Genomic DNA, 25,729 nt, shown 5'->3' with positions numbered 1-25,729 from the left:
TCTATCTATCCATCCATCTAGTCACCCATCCTTGCTCCCTTTCATTCATCCATCCTTTCACTCATTCATCCATGCATTCATCCCTTCATTCATTCACTCACCCATCCATCTACCATTCCTGATTCATCCATCCACTCACTCACCCTCCCACCTTTTCACTTTTAATTATGAGCCTTTATCTGCTGAGCAGCAGTCAGAAGAGGCCTATAAAGAACCCCAGCCTGCTGCAGCTGCTATGGCAGAGGGGGTGGAGCAAGGGGAGGAGGGGAGTTTGAGGACGTCTCTGATGACGAACGTGGGGCCGGACCAATAGAGCGGCACTAGTATATTGAACAATAACCGATTCACAAATGGAATGGCTCACTCATGTACTCACCTTGTGATTGCAATCCCTTTCACGAGTCTGACCAAGCTCATGTAAAGGAGCACATGGAACAAGGGGTGACATACTAACTTTGCTCAAATGTTGGTAGACCTCAGCCGGCCACTTCTAACCAGCTCCTCTTGACCTAAGCACCGAAAACGCAGCAAAACCGTCACGGGCCGTAAAAAAAGAAAGAAAAAATGTCCACCCTTTTTCCCCTCTGATGTCCCGACCTAGTACTTAATCCAATTAAGTGAGTAGGTCCTTGTCTACACCACTGCAAGAACCCACGTTTGTTCTACGTAAATCTTTCTATTTTTTGGGATCTGATCAGGTGAATGGCACGTTTGTAAGAACACCTAGCCAGTAACTTCTGTCAAAACTTCATAAAATGATAAGGTAAATTTAAAGGGGAAGATTTTGCTACTTCCCAAGGACGGATGCCATTGGAAGCACAATCAGCAACAGCTAAGAAAAACCTAGTTGGTTTGGCGTTTGCACATTAGAAATGTTTTTTTTATGCTCAACTCAGAGACTCATGACAGGTACCAGGTGCAGAGCAACAGTGCAGGCTTCTACCCCACAGGGCTACCAGCAAAGGGAAAAAGTTAGATCCCAAGGATATGTAATGCGGGCACAAAGCAAACCGAAAACTGAAACTCAAGCTGTACCTTACTGTTGAGGCCTAAGCAGGCAGAAACCAGTTTGAGGTTGGTAGTGCTCCTGCATACTGGGAGGCTGTTGTGGTAGTTTCGGCTGGACTGTTCCTACTGTAGCAGGACCAAGACTAGTTTGCACATGGCAGGACTTTGAAGGGCATTGTGGGGGGGGGGGGGGGGAAACAATGGACTCGAATTGGGCCCTGAGAAACTACTAGTGGCTGAAATTATTTTGAGCATTCCTTCCATCACCATGTTATGTGTTGCCTGCCCATAAGGCAATGAGGAATATAGAATGGAAGGAAACTGATAAGACTGGTTTCTCCAGGTTCCTTGGTTGTCCTACTCCTTGCACGCATTTGACAAATACTTTTTTCAGGCACTTAATTTGATTTCTGTGTTAGAGCATGTTTTCCCCATTCAGGACAGAGGTTTACCTCCCTTCAAACCCAGTAAGGAAGAAGGATGAAGAAGGTCTCGAAAGGGCATTTGCAATACCTATTTTATTCCTTCTGTATTTGTAGACTATACCTCTCAGGCCATTCAAGAGGATTTTCAAGTACTTTATGTGGGGTGCCTAAGAAGGAGAAATGAATAGATTTTCTGGGCATCGTGGAGTTGAAGGTGCACTTCTTGTCTCATACAAACTTTGATGGACTCTGCACAGTGGCTACGTCCTTGTTAGAAATGGGGTCTCTGGTTGGCAGTCAGCTTGCACTCTGTTCAAGCAGGGACCCTCACTCTAGTCAGGATAAAGGAGATACACACCTATGTTAACCCCTGCTCATCCCCATGGTAGCTTGGCACAAACAGTCAGGCTTATCTCAGAGGCAATGTGTAAAGTATTTGTAAAAACACACACAGTATCACAGTGAAAACACCACAAAAGCACTCAACACCAGTTTAGAAAAACCAATCACCAATACAGTTTAGACAGAGTGCATATGTACGTTAGCACTGGTTAGCAGTGGTAAAGTTCTCTGAGTCCTAAAGCCAGGTAGGCAGTCAGTTTGGATTCTGTCCAAGCAGGGACCCTCACTCTAACAGTTCTCAGGATCAATCAATGATGCTCAATGATCCCTGGCACATTTAGATGTAGCCTTGGAGGCTGGATATTGCATCTGGGTCCAAAACATTTTGACCCCATCTGGATAAAAGTGTGAAATAAACAGCAGAAAGCAAAAAGCTCCTACAGCCTTTTCATATTCAGTTTTCCAGATTTTGATCCATTTTGTTTCCTGACAACCAGAAAAAACGTTAGTTTCAGCAGCACCAGCACTTCGGCAAATGGCCCTTTCGGGAAGGGGCTTGTAATTAAGGGCTGCATTCCATGAAAAATCAAGACTCGCCTCTTATGCAGTTCAGTACGAGCCCTGAAAGCGTGACCAGACTGAGAGTGTTCAGTGTTCTGAGGGGGTGAATTACACAAGTCTGCAGATACATATATGGCATAACAGGAGGAGTGAACTCTGCAGGTGCTCTTGGAATTATCCTCTCAAGCTCATTAGTTCTCCTCCAAATTCCTGGTTTTGCAACACTGACCTACTAGTTTTGGGGCCCAAAACAAGAGGCTTTTCAGGGGTGTGTGGCTGCAGTTTTGGAGAAGGAAGCTGTGGCCCAGGTCCCTCCACAGTGAACGAGGCAGGAGTTTGCTCCATCTTGCTGGTGACCCTGATGCCTCCAAGGGAGGTCCACTCTGATCTGTCCTTGTTGGAGGTTAAACATTACCTGTCATTGGGGATGTCCGCAATGATCCCTTTGGTAACTTTTAGCTCCTTTCTGACCATCTTGAACCTTCAGGACACCTACATTCATACATATTCCAGCACACCCTCCTCTCAAAGGTTTCTACATTTTGTATTAGGAGAGGGGATGGATACCAGTTCATCATCTTTCCCTATAGCATGTCTTATGCTCACTAAGTCTTCTCCTAGGTACTGAAGGTGGCTTCTCTTAAGGTTCACAGTCAACTGTTTCCTTACCTGGATGACAGGCTAATTTGTGCTTCCTCCTTTTAAAGGCTCAGCAAGACACATCCCAGGTCTTCCAAACACTTCAATAATTTCTGGATTGAGGAGAAAAGGACCCCCAGACCGACGGAAATAGCTGAGTCAGGAATGTAAATTGTATTTCCTGGTAACTAATACATTCATACAACATGTATAAGGCAGCCTATCCTCTCTAAGTACATTAATACATCAGAGTGTGGCTGCCAGAGACATAGTGAAAATTACACATATCCATACAAAATAATGTCTTGGACAGGCCATTAGTGGGAGAGTAAATGTATTTATCTCTTCATATGTTCTTATAGAGGTTGTTTGCAGAATTAGTTCTCCATAACAAAGACCATCAACAGGTCTACTCTTCTGGGAACAATCAAGAAAGAAAACAAGAAAAGGAACCCATGGGTTTCATAAGAAGGTTTCACGAGGGACATTATCCCAAAAGCACTGGCACCAGTTTGTGTCATCATATGACAAACTCTTTAGATAGGACTCATACAAGCTAATAAAGTCACGAACCTTAGCTGTCACTCTGAATTCATCAATCCCCAAAAAGAACCACATTTTGTTTTCAATATACTAAAAAGATTCTATCCTTGCCATAACTGTTCTGAATGCAAGCTTGGGAAAAATAAAACCACACAATTTCAATATCAAAATAAACCACCATACAAACTAAACCAACAGATGAACTGTAACAGCAACATAGTGCATGCAGAGGTCTATCGGAGGGGGTCTGCAACTACTGATGACAGTGGCCTGCACAAATATTTATAACTTACACCTTGGGAATGGCTATTTCATTCATACTTGACAACTCTAAAAGTAGATGCAAAGCATTCATGCATTCATGGGGGAACACCCCTTGGCCACCATCTTTCTCTTGCTCGGGCTTCACTGCGTTTGCATTGTAATTAATAATAGCAACTTTGAATCACAATGCTCCTTTGCATGTTACCAGTCAGGAATTTCCATTTGAAAAGTAACTTTTACTGGATTTGCAAATGTAAAGACTTTTGAGCATCATGCCCCACAAATCTTTGGTCAATGGTAGAAAATGAATAAAGACACCTCGAGTATAAGTGGCAGAGATTAAAACAGTGAATTGACTGTAAAGCCAGGAAACAGACATACTTGAACAATGGTATTGCTAAAGTAAAAGGAAGACTGTAGGCTGTGGCTGGGTTCAAGAGCAGAGGGAGACGGAAAAGTAAAACAAAATATATTTTGAAGTAGCATTAAGTAACTTTGCAGATTCGCACATCCCTTATTCATTCACGTCTCATTGTCTTCTGCCAACCTCACTCACAATTCAAAGGCCTGCCAGACACTAGTCTGAGATATGGCACTATGGGCCACTGTATGACCATTACAGATTACGACTCGCAATTTGCATTTTTTTGTGAGTCGCAAATTGCGAGTCTCAATCTATAATGTACAACAGTGTCTGAGACACTGTGTGTGATTCCCAAATAGGTCGCAAATTACTTGTCTCATTAATATTCATAAGGCAGGTTGCAATTTGCGATCTATTTGGGAATGGCCACACCCTGTGACTGCTTTTTCAATGAAGCAGTTTAAAAAAAAAAAAATGGCGGCAGTTTTCCCTAAAGGATAATGGGATGCATATCAAGAATAAAAATCAAAAGTTTTCTTTCATTTTTTCCATCGGACCACTGCCTGCTGTGAAAAAACATTATTGTTACCATTCACAAAGGGGAAGGGGTTCCCTTCCCTTTTTTGAATGGGTTAACACCAGTTTGAAATTGGTGTTTACTGCGATTGCTTTGTGACCACATTCATGGTCACAAAACAATCATACATGAGCCTGCACGTCGCAATTAGGAATGGACGCTCTTGGCACACTCCTCCTAATAGCGAGTCACAATCCCTATTTTGCGAGCTGGTAACAGGATACTGACTTGCAATATAGGGATGGTACATTGTACATGACCGTTTTACGGTCATAAACTGCGATTTTCACACTTGGCAACCGCAAAATTGCCTCGTACATCTGGCTCTATGTTTGTTCCTATTGAATACAAATATTATTGCTATAGTGAATTGTGTAGTTCATACCACCTTCAATTTTCCTGATCAAAATATTCTGTGTCAATCTCCATCAGGGTCTTTTTGTGTTGAGTGCATTACTTTGAGTGTCTATCCCTTCGTCTCTTGCTTTTGTTCAGTATTCTTTTTTAAATCATTCACCTATCTTTGTTCTAGTTTACAATGGGTGCTTGGCTGTTGTCATGGACTTTACCTGTCTCTGTCATACTGCTAAGTTGTCACACGCTGTTACAGACAACAGTTAAATCTAAAACTTCTTTTAAGTTTTCGTCTCCTTAAAGTCTCACTTCTGAATGTTTTCCAGTTTGGCCACATGTCCTAGAGAAAAGAGGGTAATCATTCAGTGTAGGGTTTATTGTGGTTGGAGATGTAAGTGCAGAAGATACTTACAATGGCAGAAATGATCTTTGAAGCAGACAAAACGAGCCTTTTGAATTCTTCACGTGATACACATGGGCGAGAGACTTGAACTGCTGAAGTTCGGCTGTGCAGGGGTTTCTTTTCTCTAAGGTATAGATTATGTGATAATTATGTTAATCCACAAATAAAAGGAATGCATAGCAAGCACGTATCTGTTGTAAAGGTAAGCATGCTTATCAGAGATGCTTTTTATTTCCTGGATTTTAAAACCTATCACACAGCATTTCTACTCAAACAGACTTCTAAATGCCTAATTGAATCCTCTACATAATTCTCTCCTCTTTGAAAAGATCTTGAATTATCCTTTTTATCACCCTTTTCATTCAAAGAATTTTTCACCTTCTCTCGTTTAATACGTTTTCTCTTTTCACCCATTCATAATACCACTTATAAACTATTAAACCCACTTCTTTTTTCACATTTCTCAGAAAAGGAAAAATTCCTCCAGTCTTCTGTTTGGCACAACAATCTTCTGCAAATCAATAATAGATCTATTTTTCGGAAGTCAAGGCGAGATAAAGGTCTAATTTGGATTCACCAATTATACTCAAATAACTACTTTTCCACACATGCAGTTACTATTTATGTTTCCATAATCATATTGCAATAAATGCATTACTTTAATCCAATCCATTGCTCACACACTAAATGCATTACCATCACACAATCCCACCTTAACTCCCAATACTTACCTTCTCCCTTTATTAACTGCTCATCCCACTGCCTCATCTATTTATACAATATTTATCAAAACTCCAATATATAGAGATAAATTAGAAATTGAATTGCAATGGGAACGTGATTTCCAGATTTCATGGAATGCTGATCTTTTGCATAAACCATGGTTAAAAATACACAAAACTTCGAGATCCGCAGACACTTCTCAAACTCAATTTTTTATCTATAACAGACTTACGTTTGCTCCAGCTACCCTACATAAATTCAATTCAGAATCCTTGTATAATTATTGATCATGTAATACCACTTCAGCAGATATACACCATATTTTTTACTTGCCCACATACTTATCAATTTTGGCTAAAGGTATGGGCTCAAATCAATGATATTTTTGAACACCCATACCGTTTTCCTTATTAAGTATATTTCTTGGAAGTCTTTCAGATGTTTGGCAAAATACTGATTCTAAATCTGCAATACTTGACTTATTAATTGGAATTGCCTTTTACCAGATTACAAAAAACTGGAAAGATTCTTCACAAATCTATTTTCAAGCATGGTGGTACAGTGTATGTTTTAATCACCAACTAGATAGAGCACATGCTACACCAATCTCACTCCTTATTAAAAGAGATAATATTTGGTCACCTGTTACTGCCTTTTTAGATAATTGTGCCCACATTTCAAGGAGACATTATCCCCTTTTAGAAGAAGTTTTCATACCGCCGTAAATTCAATGATGAACATTCTAAATTTGTGTACTCCTGTAAGAATTTTACTATTGATATGCTGTTCATGCCTTGATATTTATGCATTATCGTTCTTCACTCTCCTCTTCTCTTCTTCTAATGGATATTTTGACATATTTTGACATATTTCCATATCCCCTCCGTCTCTCTTTCTTTTCACTTTCTTCTAATATAAAACAAATAAAAGCAACATGCTTTATTCCAATAAGGCATTGTATATACTTATATTGTATTTGGTAATTTATTTTACATTGTCAGTTTTTTAATGTAACTATGTAATCTTTGTTGCAATTGACTTTAATAAACTTCTTTCTAAAACTCAAAAGATTAGCATATTATTTAAAAAAAACTACAATTGTCATTTAATATTTGGCCTTTTTGTAAAACGTGACGTCAAACAGAGGAACTGCTACACACCTGACACTCAAAATATAAAAGTGAGCCCTATAACTGCAACGGAGTCTGTCTACAGGTCAACAGTTCCACGAATTACCGCTCCAGGCACCTGAAGATGATGACAGAGTCCAAACAACAACACACCACATCTACTGAGGCATATGTATATTTTGTGGTTGAAGGCACCTACTTGAAAGCCATTGGTTTTGATGTGGTTTCTAAGCCACTAAGATCGATCTCAAATAGCCATCGCTCTCACCACAGCCAGAGCCACAGGAAAATCCTGGCAGAAGAGGATCGACACTGGGACAGTGAGCCCAAACTCTCTGGGGAATTCACCATGAAATCTGCACCACTGATGTTGGTGTAATTTTGTATGGAAATTGCATCATCCTGTCAGGAACACTAATATCCTGAACTCTGCAACTGGTTCACTTAGTTGTCAGGAATAAGATCCTGGATTCAAGCTAGCCTGGCTGATGAGGAGTGAAACCCCGAAACCGGTCCCAGGATGCTTGTTTCCGGTCCAGTGAGGACCTGGCTTGGCAGTTCGGGCTGGACTGTTCCCATGGGGAACAGGGTCAAGACTGATTTGTATATGGCTGGGTCCAAACTGGAATAGCATGGGCAGCAAACAAACGATGGATTAATCCCAGATCTGTGACTGGGGGTGAGTGTTTGCATTGTCAGCACTCCGTCCATCATCCTTTTTGTGTTGTCATTGTAAAGGCAGCCTGGCCTGCCTTGCTGGCTGCTTTCAAGTTAAAAGTAACCCCAAATTTGACTTTGGAATTAAAAGTATTTCCAGAGTCTCATACTACCTTATTTTTGCATATAAGTTTCCCCTAGGGTCTGCCCAGGGATTCCCAGGGTTGGGTGCAGTGTAAATATAAGCAGAGAGTTTGTAAAAGATGTTTTATAAGCCCTTGTGAGGGAAAATCAGTCAAATTTGATTTCCCCCATTTTTGACAATGGGCCCCATAAGCTAACAAGGAGAGACTTTATTTTAAAATAATAAAGTCTTATTTCTGATAGACATGAGCTAAGCATAGCAGGTTTGGTACCACGTTAACTCGTATAATAAATCCAACAACTTGCTAATGTTAAATTTAATATAACTAACCCAAGGAAAGAGTTTTAGAACTCTTTCTGAAAGTTACCAAATTCAGCCCTGTAGTGCTCTTTCCCTATTGGTCAGCCCCTAAAAGCCTGAGCCAGGCTAGCTTAATGAGGTGTGAAGTGGCCTGGGCCAGGAAGCATCTGGTGTGTACAGAACTGCTACAGCAGATGGCAGAGCAGGATGGGGGAGAACAGCTAAACTAGTCTTCAAAGGAAGGAAAGCCACTTGGGACAGAAACTGGACCTCCCTCATTTCCTGCTCCCCCAGACAGATGGGAGACCCACTGATTAGATTAGGAGAGGGGCTGAGAGGGGTGTGTTAAGGGAAACTTAACCACAGGAGAGGGTAGCCTCAGCTAGATCTAACTTTCAAGAATTAATTTTCACCATGTTGGATTTTTAGAGAATGTTGCTTACTGGGATTGATTTTTTGCCACTTCACAGGGAGTGGTTACCCCAGAGGGTGGTGGCCTGCACCCCATTGGGAAAGGGCACTCCCTTCCTTCCCACCCCAGGATTATGTGTAAATATGGCAATGCTGCTTCACAATTCAAATCCCTGCTGGAAGACAATACTGGAGAAGGACTGCCCTGACAAACCCCTGGTCTACACCTCAAGAACTGCACTCACAAGGATGGCACCAGCTGCACACTTTGGGCTTCACCAAGAAAAGTACTTTGCCTTGCTTCTGCAGCTCCAGGAGTGGACTCCCTGTAAGCTACAGGTACAAAGGAGCTGACCAAAGTCTCCTGCATCAAGTCCTACAAGAAGAGCCCAGCTGACTAGCATCCAGTGGCCATTTAAGGATTCTGACCAGGTGCATTCTGGGAATTATAATCCAAACTCCCAAGGAGCAACTCAGAGCTTCTGGAACCTTGGATCAAGTTTGTGGACACTTCAAGGACCCAAAAGGACCTCTGGAAGATCCAGAAGTTTAGAGACGTTTGGAGCAACTGTTGTAAAAAGAGCCATAAATTAAAGAGATGCAGTGTGGGTGTGGTAGTCCCAGACCCCAAGAAGCAAAACAGAGCCTCTCAACCCTTCACTGGTGCTGTGGACCACTTTCCTGAATCAAGAAACACTTCTGAAGGTAAGTGCAACAGTGTTACCTCATGGGTGTCCTGAACTCTGGACTTTGTCCCTGTCCAGTGCGACCTTTTGTAACCCTTTGAGCACTATTTGCTTCTAAGTGCTAGTTTTACTTTAAATCTTTAATAAAAATTCATATCTCTGGTTCCGTACATTTAATTTTTGTCATTTTGGTGTCATTTCAAAGATAAACATAGTTCCTGTTTTTACTGTGTGTTGTATTTTACTTATTTACTGTTTTGTTGATATTAAATGCTTTACACACCTGTCTCCTAAGGTAAGCCTGACTGCTCGTGGGCCAAGCTATCAAGCGTTGAGCAAGGATTAATTTATTGAGACCTTGACTGGACCTAGTGAGGGTTTGTGTCATATTGCTAAGTGACCTTACCAATAATCTGCTTTCCAACATGTTTATTAGATATAAATTGTGCAAAAGAAAACATTAGAAGTGAGCATATTGTACACAAACCAGCACTCAGCTTCCAGCTTCTACAGCTATATTCTACAGTACAATATTAAAGCCCTTCGATGAGTGATAAGGCTGTGTGTGATGTCTGTAAAGAGTCCACTATTAATAACCTAGAGTAGTGCCCAATTGGGGCCAGAGCCATGTAGTGGTGTGTCCGTGAAACTTATTTAGCATCTCCTGCAAGGGAGGCTCAGTGCCCTCTATCTATCCAAAGTATGTCAAGTTATGGGGTTTTCAGAAGCAATATAGGGAAGGATAGTCTTATTGCTGAGGTCTCAAATCAGGGTAGTTGGGATGGGAGAAAAGCATGTGGACCCGGTTCGGTGTAGCGCACCCTCTGCTCACCTTTGGTACAAGGGAGTATTTTGTTCCAGATTTGTGGATCTCTGAGATTTGGTGGGGGTAGGGGATGTATTGTGTTCCTTCACTTTAGGAGGCCCAATATGTCACTGTGGTAGCCCGCCTAACATTACCATGCAAGGGTGCAAAGGGTTGAGGTTCAATGAGTAGCCCCTATAGTGCCCCTATCGTGGTTGTCAATACGTTATATGTCAGGAACTACCCCTCTCCTATGTTGTACCAGTCCTTTGGCTCCTGAAAGGTCGGCAGAGTTTTGAGCGTGTAGAGATTGCCCAACATAAAGAGTCCTGCCTCTGCCCATTGTCTGACCTTGTGGTGTTTTAGCACCCATGTATGGTCCGAAGCACCCACAGTGGAATGTTTGGTGAGAATGGGGATGCGTAGGTTTTGGCTGTATGTACGTAAGCTAGCAGCATTTCCTGCCCTGGCCAGGTGTCCCACGGCTGGGGCATGCTGTCAGGGGTGCATTAACAAGTGCACTATTGTACGGCTCTCTAAGGCCCATATTTATTAAACATTACGCACAACTGTGCTAGCGCAGTTGTGCGTAATATTTTTTAACACGATTTAATGCCATTGTTTAACGCCATCCATGCTCCATATTTTAAAAAAGAAGCACAATGGTGCTAAAGAATGGTTAGCGTCTATAGAAAAGACGCTAGCCGGTGATGGATGGTGTTAGGGGAAATGGCGCTAGTGGGCAAAAAATTAAGGTAGGCTGATTAGCTGCAAAATATCTGCTGCTAGTCAGCCTAGCGTCATTTTTTGACACACAAGCAGCCAAAAAATGACTCCTGTCTAAGTATAGACAGGACTCATTACCACAACCCCAATGCCCACCAGAGGGGACCAGTGTCCCCAGGACACCCCCAACAGACCCAGAGGCAGCCAGGGGGCCCCATGTAACGGGTTCCAAGTGGCACACAACACGAATACACGCACACTTACCTGGGATGGGCTCCCTCCTCCAGAGTGTGTCCCTGTGGTGTGGGTGGTGGTGATGCTGGAGGTTGGGGTGGACAGCTATGTGCCCGTTCTATGGTGTTTCCCCATGGAAATGGGCCTACCAGCACTTTAACACCTTGTCTGACCAGGTGTTAAATTTTTACGCTAATCGGCCTTAGCTTCATTGTTTAGGTCCACCTCCTAAGTGCGCGTCGTTTTAGCGTCGGCAGGTAAATATGGCGCTGGGAGGCTAGCATTGTTTTTAGGAAGGGAACGCCTACCTTGCATCTCATTGTCGCAATGAGACGCATGGTGGATTGGTGCTTCCTAAAAATTGAGCTAAGTCATGGGTCTACCGTCAAAATATAAATATGGAGTTAAGTTAGGACCGCTTTAGCATAAAAAAATTATGCTAAGGCGACACTAGCTTTCCATAAATATGGGCCTAAGTCTCTCATTATGATTGTCCACTTACGGTTAGGGGCATCGGAGACCCAAACGCATTGGCCACTGAAACTGAGCTATGCATAATAGAGGTGGAACAGTCTCCTGTGTTCCAGCAGAGCATACAGTTTGTGAAGCACCACTTTCTTCCTTTCCGACCCCAAACTCAAGTTGGAGAGGATAGTGTTCAGGTTCCTGAGAAAACATCTGGGTAAGTAAATTGGTAGCACTGCGAAGTGGTACAACAATCTAGGTAGCACCAGCATTTTAGTTATCACCACCTTGCCCATGGATGATAGTGGCAGGGATCCCCAGAAGGTCAAGGAGCTGCACAAGCCAGCCACCACCACCCCCAGGGTTCCCTGTATAAGGTCATCCTGAGAACGATAAATGTTTACCGATAGGTATTGAAAGGTGTCAGGCTGCCACTCCAGGTCTATGCTAGGCAACCCTTCTCGCTCTTGGTTCGAAAGTCCCTGCAGGAGGAAAAGGCAGGATTTAGCATAGTTCACTTTTAAGCCTGATGCTGTTTCTAAAATGTAGTCTCTCCATCACCAGTGGAAGGTCCCTGGGCATGTCTTGCAGGTACATCAGTGTGTTTTGTGCATAAAGTGAAATAGCTTACCAGTTGTTACAACTCGGGATCCCCCTTTGCGGGCCCTGCAGGCGAAAGAGGCCCAGGAGGGACACCAGCACCAGGGCAAATATAATCGGCAACAATGGGCAACCTTGCCTAGTAACCATATACACCCTGAAGACAGCAGGATATCCATGCCTACATGGACTCGGGTCACTGGGTTTGTGTAGATTATGCTTATTCAGCGCAGTATCTCATGCTCCAATCCTATTCTCTTTAACATTTCCATTAAGTGGGGCCATCCCTCGGTTTCAAAAGTTTTCTCAATAACTTAGGATAAAGTTGTGTAGAGTGGGTTCACAATGACCTTTAAGAGGATCGTACATTCAATATTAAGGAGGGACAGCAGTAGCAGCTAATGTAGATTAATTTGCCCCCACTTTGTCCGGTAGATTGGCCTGATCAGCCTGTAGGAGCCCCATATCTATTACCAGAGTGGCCAACTCAGGTTTTAAACTGGTTTTCACGACTCGTATGACCTGTAGTAATTCATCAAACCTGTCAGTCTGCCTGCACAGTACAGGACGAGATGCCACTTACTCTCTCAGGAGAGGGGATGAATGATGCTCCCTTCCTCCCTCTTGGTCACACTTGGAATGCTGCTGTTTCATCATTATCCGAGTTCAAGTTATTTATTTACTTAACATATATATATACATTATGGCCCTCATTATGACCTTGGCGGGCGGCTACAGCCGCCCGCCAAGATCTGACCGCCGGGCTGCCGCCAATGCAGCTGCACTCCCGCCGCGGTCATTATGAGATCCCCGCTGGGCCAGCGGGCGGAAACCTGGCTGCACCCGCCGGGCCAGCGGGGATCTCGGCAGCAACAAATGGAGCCGGCGGTGTTGTGGCCGTGCGACAAGTGTAGTTCCACCCGTTGCGCTTTTCACTGTCTGCATATCAGACAGTGAAAAGCTGCATGGGGCCCCCAGGGGCCCCGCGACTCCTCGTACCGCCAGCCTTTTCCCAGCGGTTCAAACCGCCAGGAAAAGGCTGGCGGTCGGGGACTCGTAATCCCCTGGGCAGTTATCACCGCCGGGGCAAATGTGGCGGGAGACCGCCGGCCCTGGCGGTGCGACCGTGGCGCTTCCGCCGGGGTCAAAATAGTCAAGATTACACCACCAGCCTGTTGTCGGTGCAATCGCCAAAACAGCCCTGGCGGTCTTTGACCGACAGGGTTGTAATGACCCCCTATATCTTTAACTAATTTAACAGCTTTTTATGCATCCAAGTTATTTCACTTAGAAACAGGAAACCAGGCGAAATTGCTGCCCCTTCCCTCCTGCCACTTCAGACAAATGTCGGATGTACATGATTACAGGACCAGCTCTTTCTGTATGTCACATAGACACATGAGAAGATAAAAACTTCTAAGTATGCACTAGAGCTTCGGGCACAACCAAAACACATTTCACGCAGCAGACAAATAGATGAATCTTGTGGAACCGGGAAAGGAACTAGTCAGGCAAGTTTATCAAGAAACTGACCTAGGATTTACACTGACATAAATTAGCTTAGTCAATAGAATACTCATACTTCCTTGTAAGGCCGTGAACAGTATTCAAATCAGTTGCCTCTGACCCGCTGTTAGCTGCACCTGGACCTGTGGTGCTGCAGGGGTGCCATTTGCTGTAATGCGTACTAGGGAAATGTTCTCACCTCCCCCAAGCTGATTCGTAAAATACACTCATGATTAGGCTTCAGTACGCTCCTCGGTTGACCTGGGCCCTGGTGCTACTGCACGTGCTGCACTATTGATACCTATTGCATTACAGTGCACGAGTTGGATCGGATTTAGACTGCACAAGTGCAGAGTAGCCAAGGATCAATATTTGCAGACACTGACTCATGTTTGCAGTTTCTCTTAAGCAGGGTTTTTCATACCTATTGTGGTTTGCGTTAGACTACTTGGGATAATTCAGGATTGCCAAAATTGCAACTGCTTTTGCTTCGATGAAGTTCTGAAAGGCTACAGCGCGAGCTAGTGCCAAGTGGTCATTGTTTTACTTATTCAGAGAAAAGTGTTACATTACTAGAACCAGTGCATACGTGCTGGTGGTTGCATGTGCTGATCACTCACTGGCGCTCGTTTTTAAAGACTAAAAGACTTACTTTTCAGCATCAGACATTCACTAAGAGCAAACGATACAAAAGCAGAAAATGGGGAAAGAAAGAGGAATGAAAAGATAGTAAAACATATGCAAAGTGCGAAACCTGGGATGCGGAGGAACCTGCAAGAGTGACGTAACTAGACAGGAAGTGTAGGGTGGTAGAAGGAAGCGGTATGAGCAGGAATAAGAACTAGAGAGCCTTGGGCTTTGCTAACACCAGCATTTGACTTAAAAGGCAGCGGGCTCCCGAAAAAAAGTTTAGGCCGCTGTTCTTTTTTTCAATGTTGTTTTTTACAAATTAAACAAAGAGTAGAACAAACGATTCCACTTGTCGATGGACAAAATTTATTAATTAGACATGATCAGACATAGCTGTGAACAAATAGCGCCTACTCTATATCTGTGTTCCTCTCATCTGCTTGTTGAGGCAGAATTTGGTGCACACTCTCGTAGAGCTTGTGTTCATCGCTTTTCTCTTTGCTTACGGAAGTTGTGAACTGTATTTTATATTGTTAAACAATCTTAATCCAGAAAAAAAAACCTTGCCAAGCATTGGTAATGCAAATAGGTCTGGTTTATAAATGGAAGCGCCTCTTCATACATTGATGGGTTTAGGCTCTCAAAAGTCATCATATATGCGCTGTGTCAGTGATCCTAACACTTATCCATCATTCATCCTCCCACGACTCATTCTTACATTCCCTCGCTTGCACAACCACAATAAAGCAAACAAGCTCAACGGCACATGCAAGATAAATTAAAATAAGTAAATCAGAAAAAGGAAAACATGCTGTTGCCTAAAAGTGGTGGGTATATACTTGCAAAAAAATAAATAAAGATAGCAGTGGATGACTGTTTTACGGTGGTACTGTACACAAAGTATTGTTTTAAAGTTCTAGCATGGTCGCCACGTTTAGAGTTATGGTCTTGGAATGGCTGATGAAGAATATACTAAGGCCAACACCATAGTCGCCTGCTTTAGAGGTAGTTGCCATGCAGGATGTGATGCACTGCAGATTAAATGAGCGAGAAGTAAATGGCACAGAGGCAAGGTTTGAGGAACTGTAGTATGCTGTAAACATAATAGAAAGAGAGGAGTCAGAAAGAAATGAAAGTAAATCTATAAAGTTAAAGCCAGCACTGGCACTGACACACACACACATTTTCAGGTGGACGTGCACCTGTTATCAGACAAATGCTGTCACTCACAGTGCAAGACAGCTAATGACTGCTGTTTGTTCATCGGTGGAAGTTGAATGTAAATGACACTTATGCAAACAAGTGGCAGAAGTGAGTTGCCCAAAGCCTCCCTATGTATATTTATGTCTATGTATGTATGCATTTCTTATTGATTGTAATTTTTACAACATCCTGTCAAACAACAACGTCTGTCAGAAGAGATTCTTAAGGTGCAAATCTCTACAGCTTCAGTTAGTCAAAGTGGGTAATCAGCACTCAATTTCTTGATTACAAGGAGAAGCTGCGAGATTTCTTGTAAAAAGATATATCCTCCAGCGTTTACTTGGATTGGTAGCCTTTTGATTAACATCTGCATTTCATAATAAATACATTAAGCCTAATGCCTTTGTCAATACTTTTCATAAAAATCCAATCAGACCAATGGTATCTGACCTACCTTTTCCAAATGAACCAATCATGAGTATAGCTTTTATTACTGGCTTGTCACCATAACTAAGTTCTACTATATTGAGCTACGGATTTCCAACCCGGTATCCGATTGATTTATCCTACTAAAATCACAAGTATGTTCCAAATTGCAGCGATCAAAACATAATAAACCCTCCTAAGAGGGCCTAATAAGGATTATCATGGTGCAAATCTTCTAAGTGGGAACGGCATGCTCAGACATGGGTCCCATGCTTGGTATGCCACCACATTCAAGCTAGCCTTACTGAAGAAGGGTGATACCCTGAAACTGGTCCGAGGATGTTTGTTTCCGGTCCAGGGAGGACCTGACCTGGCAGTTCGGGCTGGACAGTTCTCATGGGGAACAGGGTCAAGGCTGATTTGCTTATGGCTGGGTCCAAACACGGGTGGCATGGTGAGCAAAAGAACAATATATTAAACCCAGTACTGTGACTAGGGGTGAGTGTTTGAAAATTTGCAGCACTCCGTCCATCATCCTTTTATGTTGCAAATCTTCTGTTGCCATGGTTTGTCGGAGTGGGTTATCAACAAGAACACCCTTATTATACTATGGTAATCTCTAAGATTCCATGTAACAAAATATCTGCCCAGAGGCTTTAGCACCCTTTGATAAAAATACATCCTAAAGACTGTGCAGATAAGCTAGACCTAAAAATCAGGCCTTTTCTCCCATGAATTTAAACATGTCTACTCCAAATGCCACTAGAGATAGTGTATAAACACCCTGTACAATAAGGGTGACCACAGGTGAACTATGATGCAAGGCCTGTGTAAAGCAATGCTAGTATCAACTCAAACAAAAGCATGCAATGTCGAAGTCAATAGGTCTCAGGTCTAAAATGTTGAGCTATAGGCTTTGCCAAGGCATTTTGGCAATCACACAAGTGCACATGCATCACAAACATGTTTGTGTATAGCTGGACTTCTTGTTTTGAGTTTTCTGTAAAAGAAAACCTTTTCCACATTTGTCAGCTGATGCTCACACGTGTGTGTGCTTGTTACATAGCGTACAGTAGCCATTTTTTAATTTACCTTTCAAAAATGGCTGATGGCTATGTTAGAACACTAAATTAAAATGTCACCAACTCTCTGTCAACTCTCAGACTCATTGTGATAGTTACTCAATGCCCGGCCACTATTGAATCCATTGTCATTGCCTCCTAGGCTGTGTCTCTCCACAAATGTCTTTTCATTTGGATAATGCACTGGGGATCAGACCTCTTTTTCAGGACAGATCAGATTCAACAGGGTCTGTCCCTGACATCTGGGGTAAGAGCACCGCAGAGTACAGATAGCCGCCAGGCAGGACTTGATGAGCTCCTTCACTGAGGTGTACAGGAGAGGTTGACCCCGTCTTATTCCTCCTGTTTGGTTCTGTTGGACACACATCTCAATACATTTAAAAACTCCCTCAACCATTGGCCATCTTGGATACTCACCAAGACTTGGGAGAGACAAAAGGCAATAGAGTGATTGCTTCTTCGATGAGGAGTGGTCTCCAGCACCATTACTTGGACCTTTGGTTCTTCATTCTTGGTTTTCCTTACTTTAAATGTTGCTCAGTAAACAGAAGGGCATAAATGATATGTTATGTTATTTACTTATTTAATGCTTGTTGATGTCTTTTGTGACATCTTGTACCTATACACGACACTGCTGTGTAAGGTGAGAATAGAGGCTATATATCATGTGTTGCCTCTCATTGTGCTTCTCTCCCAGAGCACAGCCCTGTATCCGGAGGACTTTAGTAGTTAGAACAACTACCTTAGATCATCAGTACTCATTGTGACAATCCTAGCCCCAGAAAAGGCACAACATGATTCCAAGCCTTGTAGTTTGCTAGATGTTTGAGACCTCAGAAGCACATCCTTAGCAAGTTATATATTGTACATCACCCTGAAGCAGTGCAGATTAGACACAACTCTTGGCAACAACTTGTGCACAACATGGCTGGAAGACATATAGTTGGCTTAGAGTTTGTCACTGCAATGTCACATCCAGAACAGATTTACTTACACATTGCCACACACAATTATAGATTAGACACAACTGGTAGCATCTCCCGGCACCGCCATGCAGATAACACATCTTGAAGCCATATTGTTGCTAAGCATTTGCCATGTCTAGAGTACATTCAATCAAACTATGCTAACATTTCAAACACACCTATGGTCTACATTTGACACACCTTCTTTCATGGCAATGGGCATTATACATATTCAAGCCATATAGTTGGCTATTTGTCACCTCAGCCATCCTGCATAAGTTAACTTAAACCTACCAAACCTGCACATACATAGAAAGTCATCAAAACCACACCATGAGCAAAGATGCCTCTAAACATTAACTTCCACTTGAAGCTGAGCAATAGACAATAGTACACCCCAGCAGATTCAAAACAAACAGCAGTGTTTTTCAGCATGTGCTCCACAGAGATGCATTACAGGTTCTAGCCAATACTGCTGGTTGCTATCAATCATGATTTACAACTGAGAAATCCAAAATAAGACCAAATACATTATCAATGGCCCACTTTCACTATGGTCTATGAGAATTCCAGAACCATAAAGGGTGCCCAAATTCCAGATGCACTTTGGATCACACAAATGCTGCCAATGCACTATAGAAATGGACATAACATAACAGATTGCATCTTTATATGCCCAAGGTAGTCTGCTTGGGCTCATTTTGCAACACAGGACTTGTGAAGTAGGAAATTTGCTCTGTTAGGAATTCTACACTGGGAACAAATTTCTGACTTGCATGAGATTTTCATACCTTTTCACAACGACAGACCTTCTTTCACCTCACAACAACCAAGCACGTAAAAGTTCCCCTAGGTCCTACAAAGGAACTGTGCTTACTTATGTCCATGACATAAGTAATTCTGTGTGTATTTGGAGAGTGGGAAATACCTTTAAGGATACATGCAAATATCCACAAACTTAGGACTTTGTCGGTGTTCACATATCTTTGCACGTAGCACAGCTAGGAACGCCCCTAAATAAGTGCCTACTTTTCAAATCCATTACAGCAGTGACTTTTGTCAATCATGTTCTTTTAATCAGGTTTTATAAGTTATCCATGTAAAATAATGTTTAGAGGCACAACATGCTTTAAGAATTGTGGCTCAGATTTACAAAAAGTGGTGCATCGCTGTGCTATGACAAAATTTGCAGCGCCGTGCTGTGCCACTTTTGAAATGCAGGGATGCGCCGTATTTACAAAATATGGTGCACCCCTGTGTTTCCCCCTGCGCTGCGTGCTAGATTTAGCTGCCAGCGCCAGCGCAGGCATCCTTCCACCATAGTGCAATGGTGTCTGCGTTGAGGGGTATGATCGTTTATGTGCAGGAAGGTGTCCCTTCTTGCACATAAACAATCTACAATGGTGATTTGGAACTTTTATGTGTGCTGCAGGAGGCAGTACACATAGAAGTACCAAATCATTATTTTTGAATTATTGTTTATGTGCAGGAAGGGACACCTTCCTGCACATGAACAATCATTCATGGCCTTTTGCTCTTTCTATGTGTGCTGCAGAATTCAGCACACATAGAAAAAGCAAAAACAAAGAGGAACTCCTTGTTGCGCCATGCTAATACCATCCCGGGGATGGCATCAGTTTTGGTGCTGCCACAGATTTATGATTTCTCGTAAATCTGGGGCAGCGTCAAAAGCAATGCCTGTCGCAGTGGAACACCCACAGTAACACCCATTGCACACCCCTCTACTCCAGAAAACTGCATCGGACAGTTTCATATTTACAAAGAGGCGTTTAGCCACAAGAAGTGGCTTAACACCTCCTTGTAACTATGGTGCAGCGAATAGTGCCACCGGAGCATCAATGGCTGGCCCTGTGCCCCTTGAATGATTAGAATAAGGCACTCATGATGCATAACACATTAGAAGCAGACACTAACCGAGATAATTTTTCAATGCCTCATTTGCACTGCCTTTTCTTTGAGGGCTAAATTGCCACAAACGATGCATCCTAATAGCACAGACATCCAAAGCGCAACATCTTAAACCAATTTTACTATTCACATAAAGTGCCATACCTGCTTTTGTTCTTTACAGTTCTCTGGCCAGTTCTATGGTCTGTTGCAGATTTCTGTAAAATTATGCAGTGTTATTAAACAACTCTTAGTATGCAACAATCGTAAAATCCAATTTAACACTACTTTAACTTTTCATTTATTGTTAGGTATCAAAAAACGCTAAAATAATCAGTTTTCACCTCTGATCCTTAAAGAATGTCTGTTAAGTAAGAACATGGATTCATTTTGATTACCCCATACTGATTTTTCTAGCAATATATGAAGTAAAAATTATAGGCCTGAATAGAATAGAATATATGTCAATGTTTCCAGTGTACCTGTGTGCATTGTCTTTCGAGATAATATACAGGTTGCAAAATTACAAGATACAAATATCATTCAAACTGAGAAATTCAGGGACATATTTAGGAGAGGGGTTGCGTCGCTCTTGCACCATGCCACATGATGCATGTGCGACACAAGTCCAAAATGCAATTTATCAAGCCATGCAAGGCCACCTTGCTTGGCCCTGAGTGACTTCATAAATCCAAAGTAGGGCAACGCAGCACAAATCACTCCGTTGTGTTTCTATGCCCCAGGGCGGCATCCATGGGTGTTGCATGGGTGTTCCCAAGCAACACCCATGGATTTTGATGTATTCCCAGATTTACCAAAAGTGTTGGAACTGGAAAAGTGCCAAAATGCTACCCCTTCCTAGATGAGGTGTAACGAGGAGCAATATGTTTATTTCTCCTCGTTTTAGGTCAGAGCCACTGTCTGGTATGCGAACATCTTGGGGAGTTGCATAAAGATGATCTTGGAATGCATTCTGCCCGCTGCTTGCCATTGGCTTTGTGGTTTGTAACTCACGTATTCCTAGGTTCCGTTTGCTGGCTTAGGCTCTTCAGCTTCACTTTGTTCCTCCCACGAGAAAACATTATTTATCAGTATCCTTCTGAGCGTGCCCTTTCTGTAAACAGGCTTGTAAATCTTGTTCTTATCTGGTCACATTTGCTGGGCATTCAAAGACAGATTTCAAATGTACAGCTGTGTCTTCCAGAGAGCTGGGTGTTTGCTTTGGGCTGACTTCAAAGTGAGAACGTTTACAGGTAAGAGGAATACAGATTGCTTTCACCACGGATCCTGCTCATTCTCCTTTTTTACACATGCCTTTTGAGATGTTATTTCATTCTCCAGCTGCAGAAAACACTTGTCTTTCTTTTGTGGGACATGAAGATAACCTGGTTGCTGCTGTCAAACTCTGCAGCTTTCCCAAGATGTCACACAACAGCATTTAGGCCGTTAGGATTCATTAAGAGTCTTTGCTAGCTTCAATTTGCAACCTACGGCTCCTCTATAGCGCTTTTAGGGCCTGATTTGTATTTTTTTATTGCTGCATTTGCATCATTTATTGACGTGAAAGCAGCATAAACCTACAAAATATAATTGAATTTTGTAAGTTTGTGCCGCTTTTGCATCAAAAAATGATGCAAATGTGGTGCTAAAAAAGTATAAATCAGACCCTTAGTGCTTTTTATTTTGTTAACATGAACACGCTTAGTTGGTGGTTGCTTGCTGAGAAAAAGGCTCCATTAGAGTGAGTCTGCTCTAAAAGGAAAATACATTTCTCCTTATGGAGCCATGTGAATTGGAGTGACTGTCACAGTGTGTGTTGCAAACAATCTCCAGTTGTTGGCCTGCATGTTCATCCACAGTAGAGTACCAGGATGCCACAAACCCACTCAAACGCAACAAGTGTACGGCAGGCATGGGGGAAGATGAGGACATGCAATACAGCCCCTATATAGTGATTAGGACTTCTGAAACACTATGGGAATCAGGCGCCATCCAGATGTGAAACTTTCATAATTAGCCAAGTGTTTTTCTTTTTAGGGTTGAACCTGCGAGTGCATGCGCTAGCGCATGCATGAGTCTCTTGTGTTCAGTGAAGGACTCAGAGCCCACCTGTCACTCACCATTTTTGGTTTTGCTTGGCACTCTTCTTTACAGCCCCGTAATTTTTCAAGGCAGCCCTGGCATAACTTCAGGTCCTCTGTGAGGAGCGGGAATCAAGCAATGATTAATACATTTTAATTAGTGCCTATCCGCTGCTTCCAACGTGATCGAAGTACTATTTGTTCTTATTAACTTCTAGTGCCCCACAAACAGAAGGCTTGTGACCAGCAAAAACGTGGCTACAATTGCAAAGTTTTATTTTTTAAAGCTTTCTTTTATTTTTCCCTGTCTTGTCTCAGTTTCCACTAATGTTTTCTTTTGTTTTTGCTCGTGAACGCTGTTGTCAAAAGAAGGCAATTAGCTTGTGTTATAATATCCAAATTCTATGTCAGGACCGGAGGCTCTGGTTATGCTTCTCTTTCTTCACTTTTATTTTAACAGCAGCCAATCACAAAGTACACACATAAAAAAATACAAATTCCAAGTGTATCCACAACATGTGGCAGTCCACCTATATAACGCTAACAACCATGAAACAACTCCTCTTTCTTTGCTGCTTTGCAGCCAGTTAAGTGCTTTCGATTTGTCCTTGAACATGGTGTATAGGTGATCATGAATTGTGTTTTATATTAGGGCAGAGCTCCCTCCACGTCTTACTGGTGTTTTAATCTGCTTTACTGCTGGTATTCTGCCCACTTTGTCCTGCATCACCTGGATTTCAAGTTCGTTTGGAGTTGTATATTTCTACTCAGTTAGTATGACTGCCTATGAGGATCAAGGAGGTGATGAATATTATTTGGATAATCCTGCAGGATATTTTGAGCAAGACCTCATCTATGCCCTTGATGCTGGTGTGCGTCATACAGTCAATCAAGCATTGGCCCAGGCTATCAGGCCTGTTAAACACCATTTCATTGGTTTAGCCGAACAGCAGGGATGGGTGGCTCCTCTGGGTCTCAGATAGTCGAAGATCCCTCCCTGTATGGTGGCTCACAGGCCCTCAAACCGGGCAAGAATCTGCATGCTGCCAACTTTGGGAGTCTTATCGGATCCCTTGCCAAGGATCATGACTATAATGCTTCTGCTACCACGAAGTCTAAGTCCAAGGAGGATTTGGCTTCCTCTTAATCGGAGCATTCCACAGACCAGGGGGATGATCCCCCCTGAAAACACAAAAAGAAGACGCACCACCAGGATGATTCTACTCCTACCCCAAAACTTCTTACTTTTGAACCTGAGGACATTGTTCATCCCCACTCTACTCTATGGTTGCCCCCCGCGGAAGTAGATGACTATGTGGAATCCCACATTAGGCATGGGTTCGAGAAGGAAGTTCGCTCCGGATTATGTTCTGAATGCCCAAGACCAGATTTTCCCTCTAAGGTGATAGAGACACCTGAACTGGATGCTACTCTTGTCACATATTTGACATTTTTTTCTAAGGGTCCAAAGAAGGGGATCGATCATACCTGGTGAGGTTGCTAGGATAAACTTCTAGACTTGACTGGTCCATTGACCAAGATTTTGGAGATGGGGTTTCAGGCCAAGGATTCTGGTGATGCTATTGACCCAGATGTTCTGGTTGGTTGGGCACAAAGAGCCCTATGCTTTCTGGGGAATGCTAATTGTGCAATTTCCAATGAACGTCGTCGCTCCGTCTTGATAAAGATGGATCCAAAGTTGGCAGACCTTGCTTTATCTAAGTCAGGTCCTTTGGCTCAGGGTTTGCTTTTCGGTTCTCCTTTCCTCAAGGAGCTTTCAAAATTTGCAACAACTTATGCCAATTTGAACAAGGCCCAAGGGTCTTTCAAGAAGGTTCTTCGCCCATTTTTTTGTGGGTCTGGATGCTGCAGAGGGCAAACCTTCGGCCGTTTCAGCCAACAAGGCCCTCAGCGGGGATACTATCATCAGGGGAGAGGTGGTTTCCAAGACTATGATTCCTCTGTGTCCATCTTCTACCCTTCCCGCTAGAGAGCAGGTCACTACAGATTCCGCAGAGGGAGATCTAGACCCAATCCTACTCCCAGGACGCAGGATCTACAGGTGAGCCTAATTTTAAGCTCAGAGGTTGTTTTAGGGGGCAGGACAGGGTGTTTTCTGTAAGCATGGTGCAAAATTACTTGTGACATTTGGGTCTTGGAAATTACTCAAGGCTTCAAGCTAGAATTTTACTAGTCCCATCTCAGAAATCTCTTCCCCGTCCAAAGTATTTCTTCCTTCAAGATCGCAATTTCATTTCCGCAGAAACAGCATCACTTTTGAAAAAAGGCGCTATTGTCGAGGCTTCCACTCATCCGATGGGGTTTCTCAGTTCGGTATTCCTAGTGGACAAGAAAGGAGGTGACTCCTGCCTCGTGTTGAACCTCAAAGAGTTCAACGGGTGTTTGGTTTATTGGCATTTCAAGATGGAGGGCATCCACTTACTGAGGGATATTCTTCAGGAACAAGACTGGATGGTTTGTTTAAATTTAAAGGATGCTTACTTGACCATTCCTATTTTTCTCACCACCGTCAATTCCTCCAGTTTCTGTGGGAAGACCTTCGTTACAAATACAAGGTCCTTCGTTTCGGCCTCTCATCGACACCTTGGTGCTTCACAAAGGGGATGAGGCCGGTGGTAGAGTTCCTCCGTTCTCGAGGGGTCCGTCTTATAATTTACCTCAACGACATTCTCATTATGGCTCATTGTCCCCGTCTAGTACTCGACCATCTGGAATGGTTAATTTCTCTTCTCCAGAGTCTGGGATTCATTATCAACGCCCAGAAGTTGGTCCTAATTCTGTCTCAGAGGTGGATTTTCTGGTAGACCCTACTCTGGCTCAGTTGATCCTTCCCCCTCAGAAGATTGTTCTGAACAAGAAAGAATTGAGGTTACTTTTGTCCAGATAGACTGTCTCATTGAGGGTGATTGCCCTCATGGTGGACCTGCTCTCTTCCTCCACCCAAGCGATCTTCCCAGGTCCTCTACACTACAGGGCTCTGCAGAGATTGAACATTTTTCTTCTTCAGAGAGGTCTCAAATATGTGGACCAGATTCCCCTTTCAAAGGAGGCTCGCTCGGAGATGCATTGGTGGTTAGACCACATGGAGGCTTGGAATGGCAGGGCCATCTTTGGTTCTTCCCCAGAGATTGTGATAGAGTGTGACGTCAGTCTTTGGGGCTGGGGGGCTCGTTGCGGGTCGGTTTCTACAGGGGGTCATTGGTCCAAAGCAGAGCTGGACCTCCATATCAATTGTCTGGAGCTTCTAGCGGGCTCGTTTGCAATCAAGAGCCTGGCTCCTATCAAGACGAATTGTTGTATCCTTCTTCGTATGGACAATATCTCAGCAGTGAGATATGTCAACAAATTGGACGAGACCAAGTCCTGCATTCTAGCGGAGATTGTCAAGGACTTTTGGCAATTTAGTTTGCAGCACAGGATTTCAGTGGTAGCAGAATACCTTCCGGGGAGCAGCAACTCTGTGGCGGATTGACACTCTCTTCACCTTTGGAATTTCAGCGACTGGAGGCTTCATTCCAAGGTCTTTCGAATTCTCTGCTCCCTTT

General features: G+C 43.1%; 1 protein-coding gene across 1 annotated transcript in view; it reads right to left on the bottom strand.

Annotated features, from left to right (window-relative positions):
• Nucleotides 1-25,729, bottom strand: part of LOC138261364 (serine-rich adhesin for platelets-like) — a 320,695-nt gene that overhangs the window by 177,186 nt on the left and 117,780 nt on the right. The window contains exons 4-5 of the mRNA XM_069210232.1: nucleotides 20,248-20,300; nucleotides 5,490-5,604 (exon numbers count right to left, since the gene is read on the bottom strand). Of these exons, the coding sequence (XP_069066333.1) occupies nucleotides 5,490-5,604; nucleotides 20,248-20,300 (168 nt within the window). The remainder of the gene's footprint in view (nucleotides 1-5,489; nucleotides 5,605-20,247; nucleotides 20,301-25,729) is intronic.

The sequence above is a fragment of the Pleurodeles waltl genome, chromosome 10, assembly GCF_031143425.1.
Source record: "Pleurodeles waltl isolate 20211129_DDA chromosome 10, aPleWal1.hap1.20221129, whole genome shotgun sequence".
NCBI lineage: Eukaryota > Metazoa > Chordata > Amphibia > Caudata > Salamandridae > Pleurodeles > Pleurodeles waltl.
Note: the sequence above shows the minus strand (reverse complement) of the source record. Positions and strands in the feature narration are given on the sequence as shown.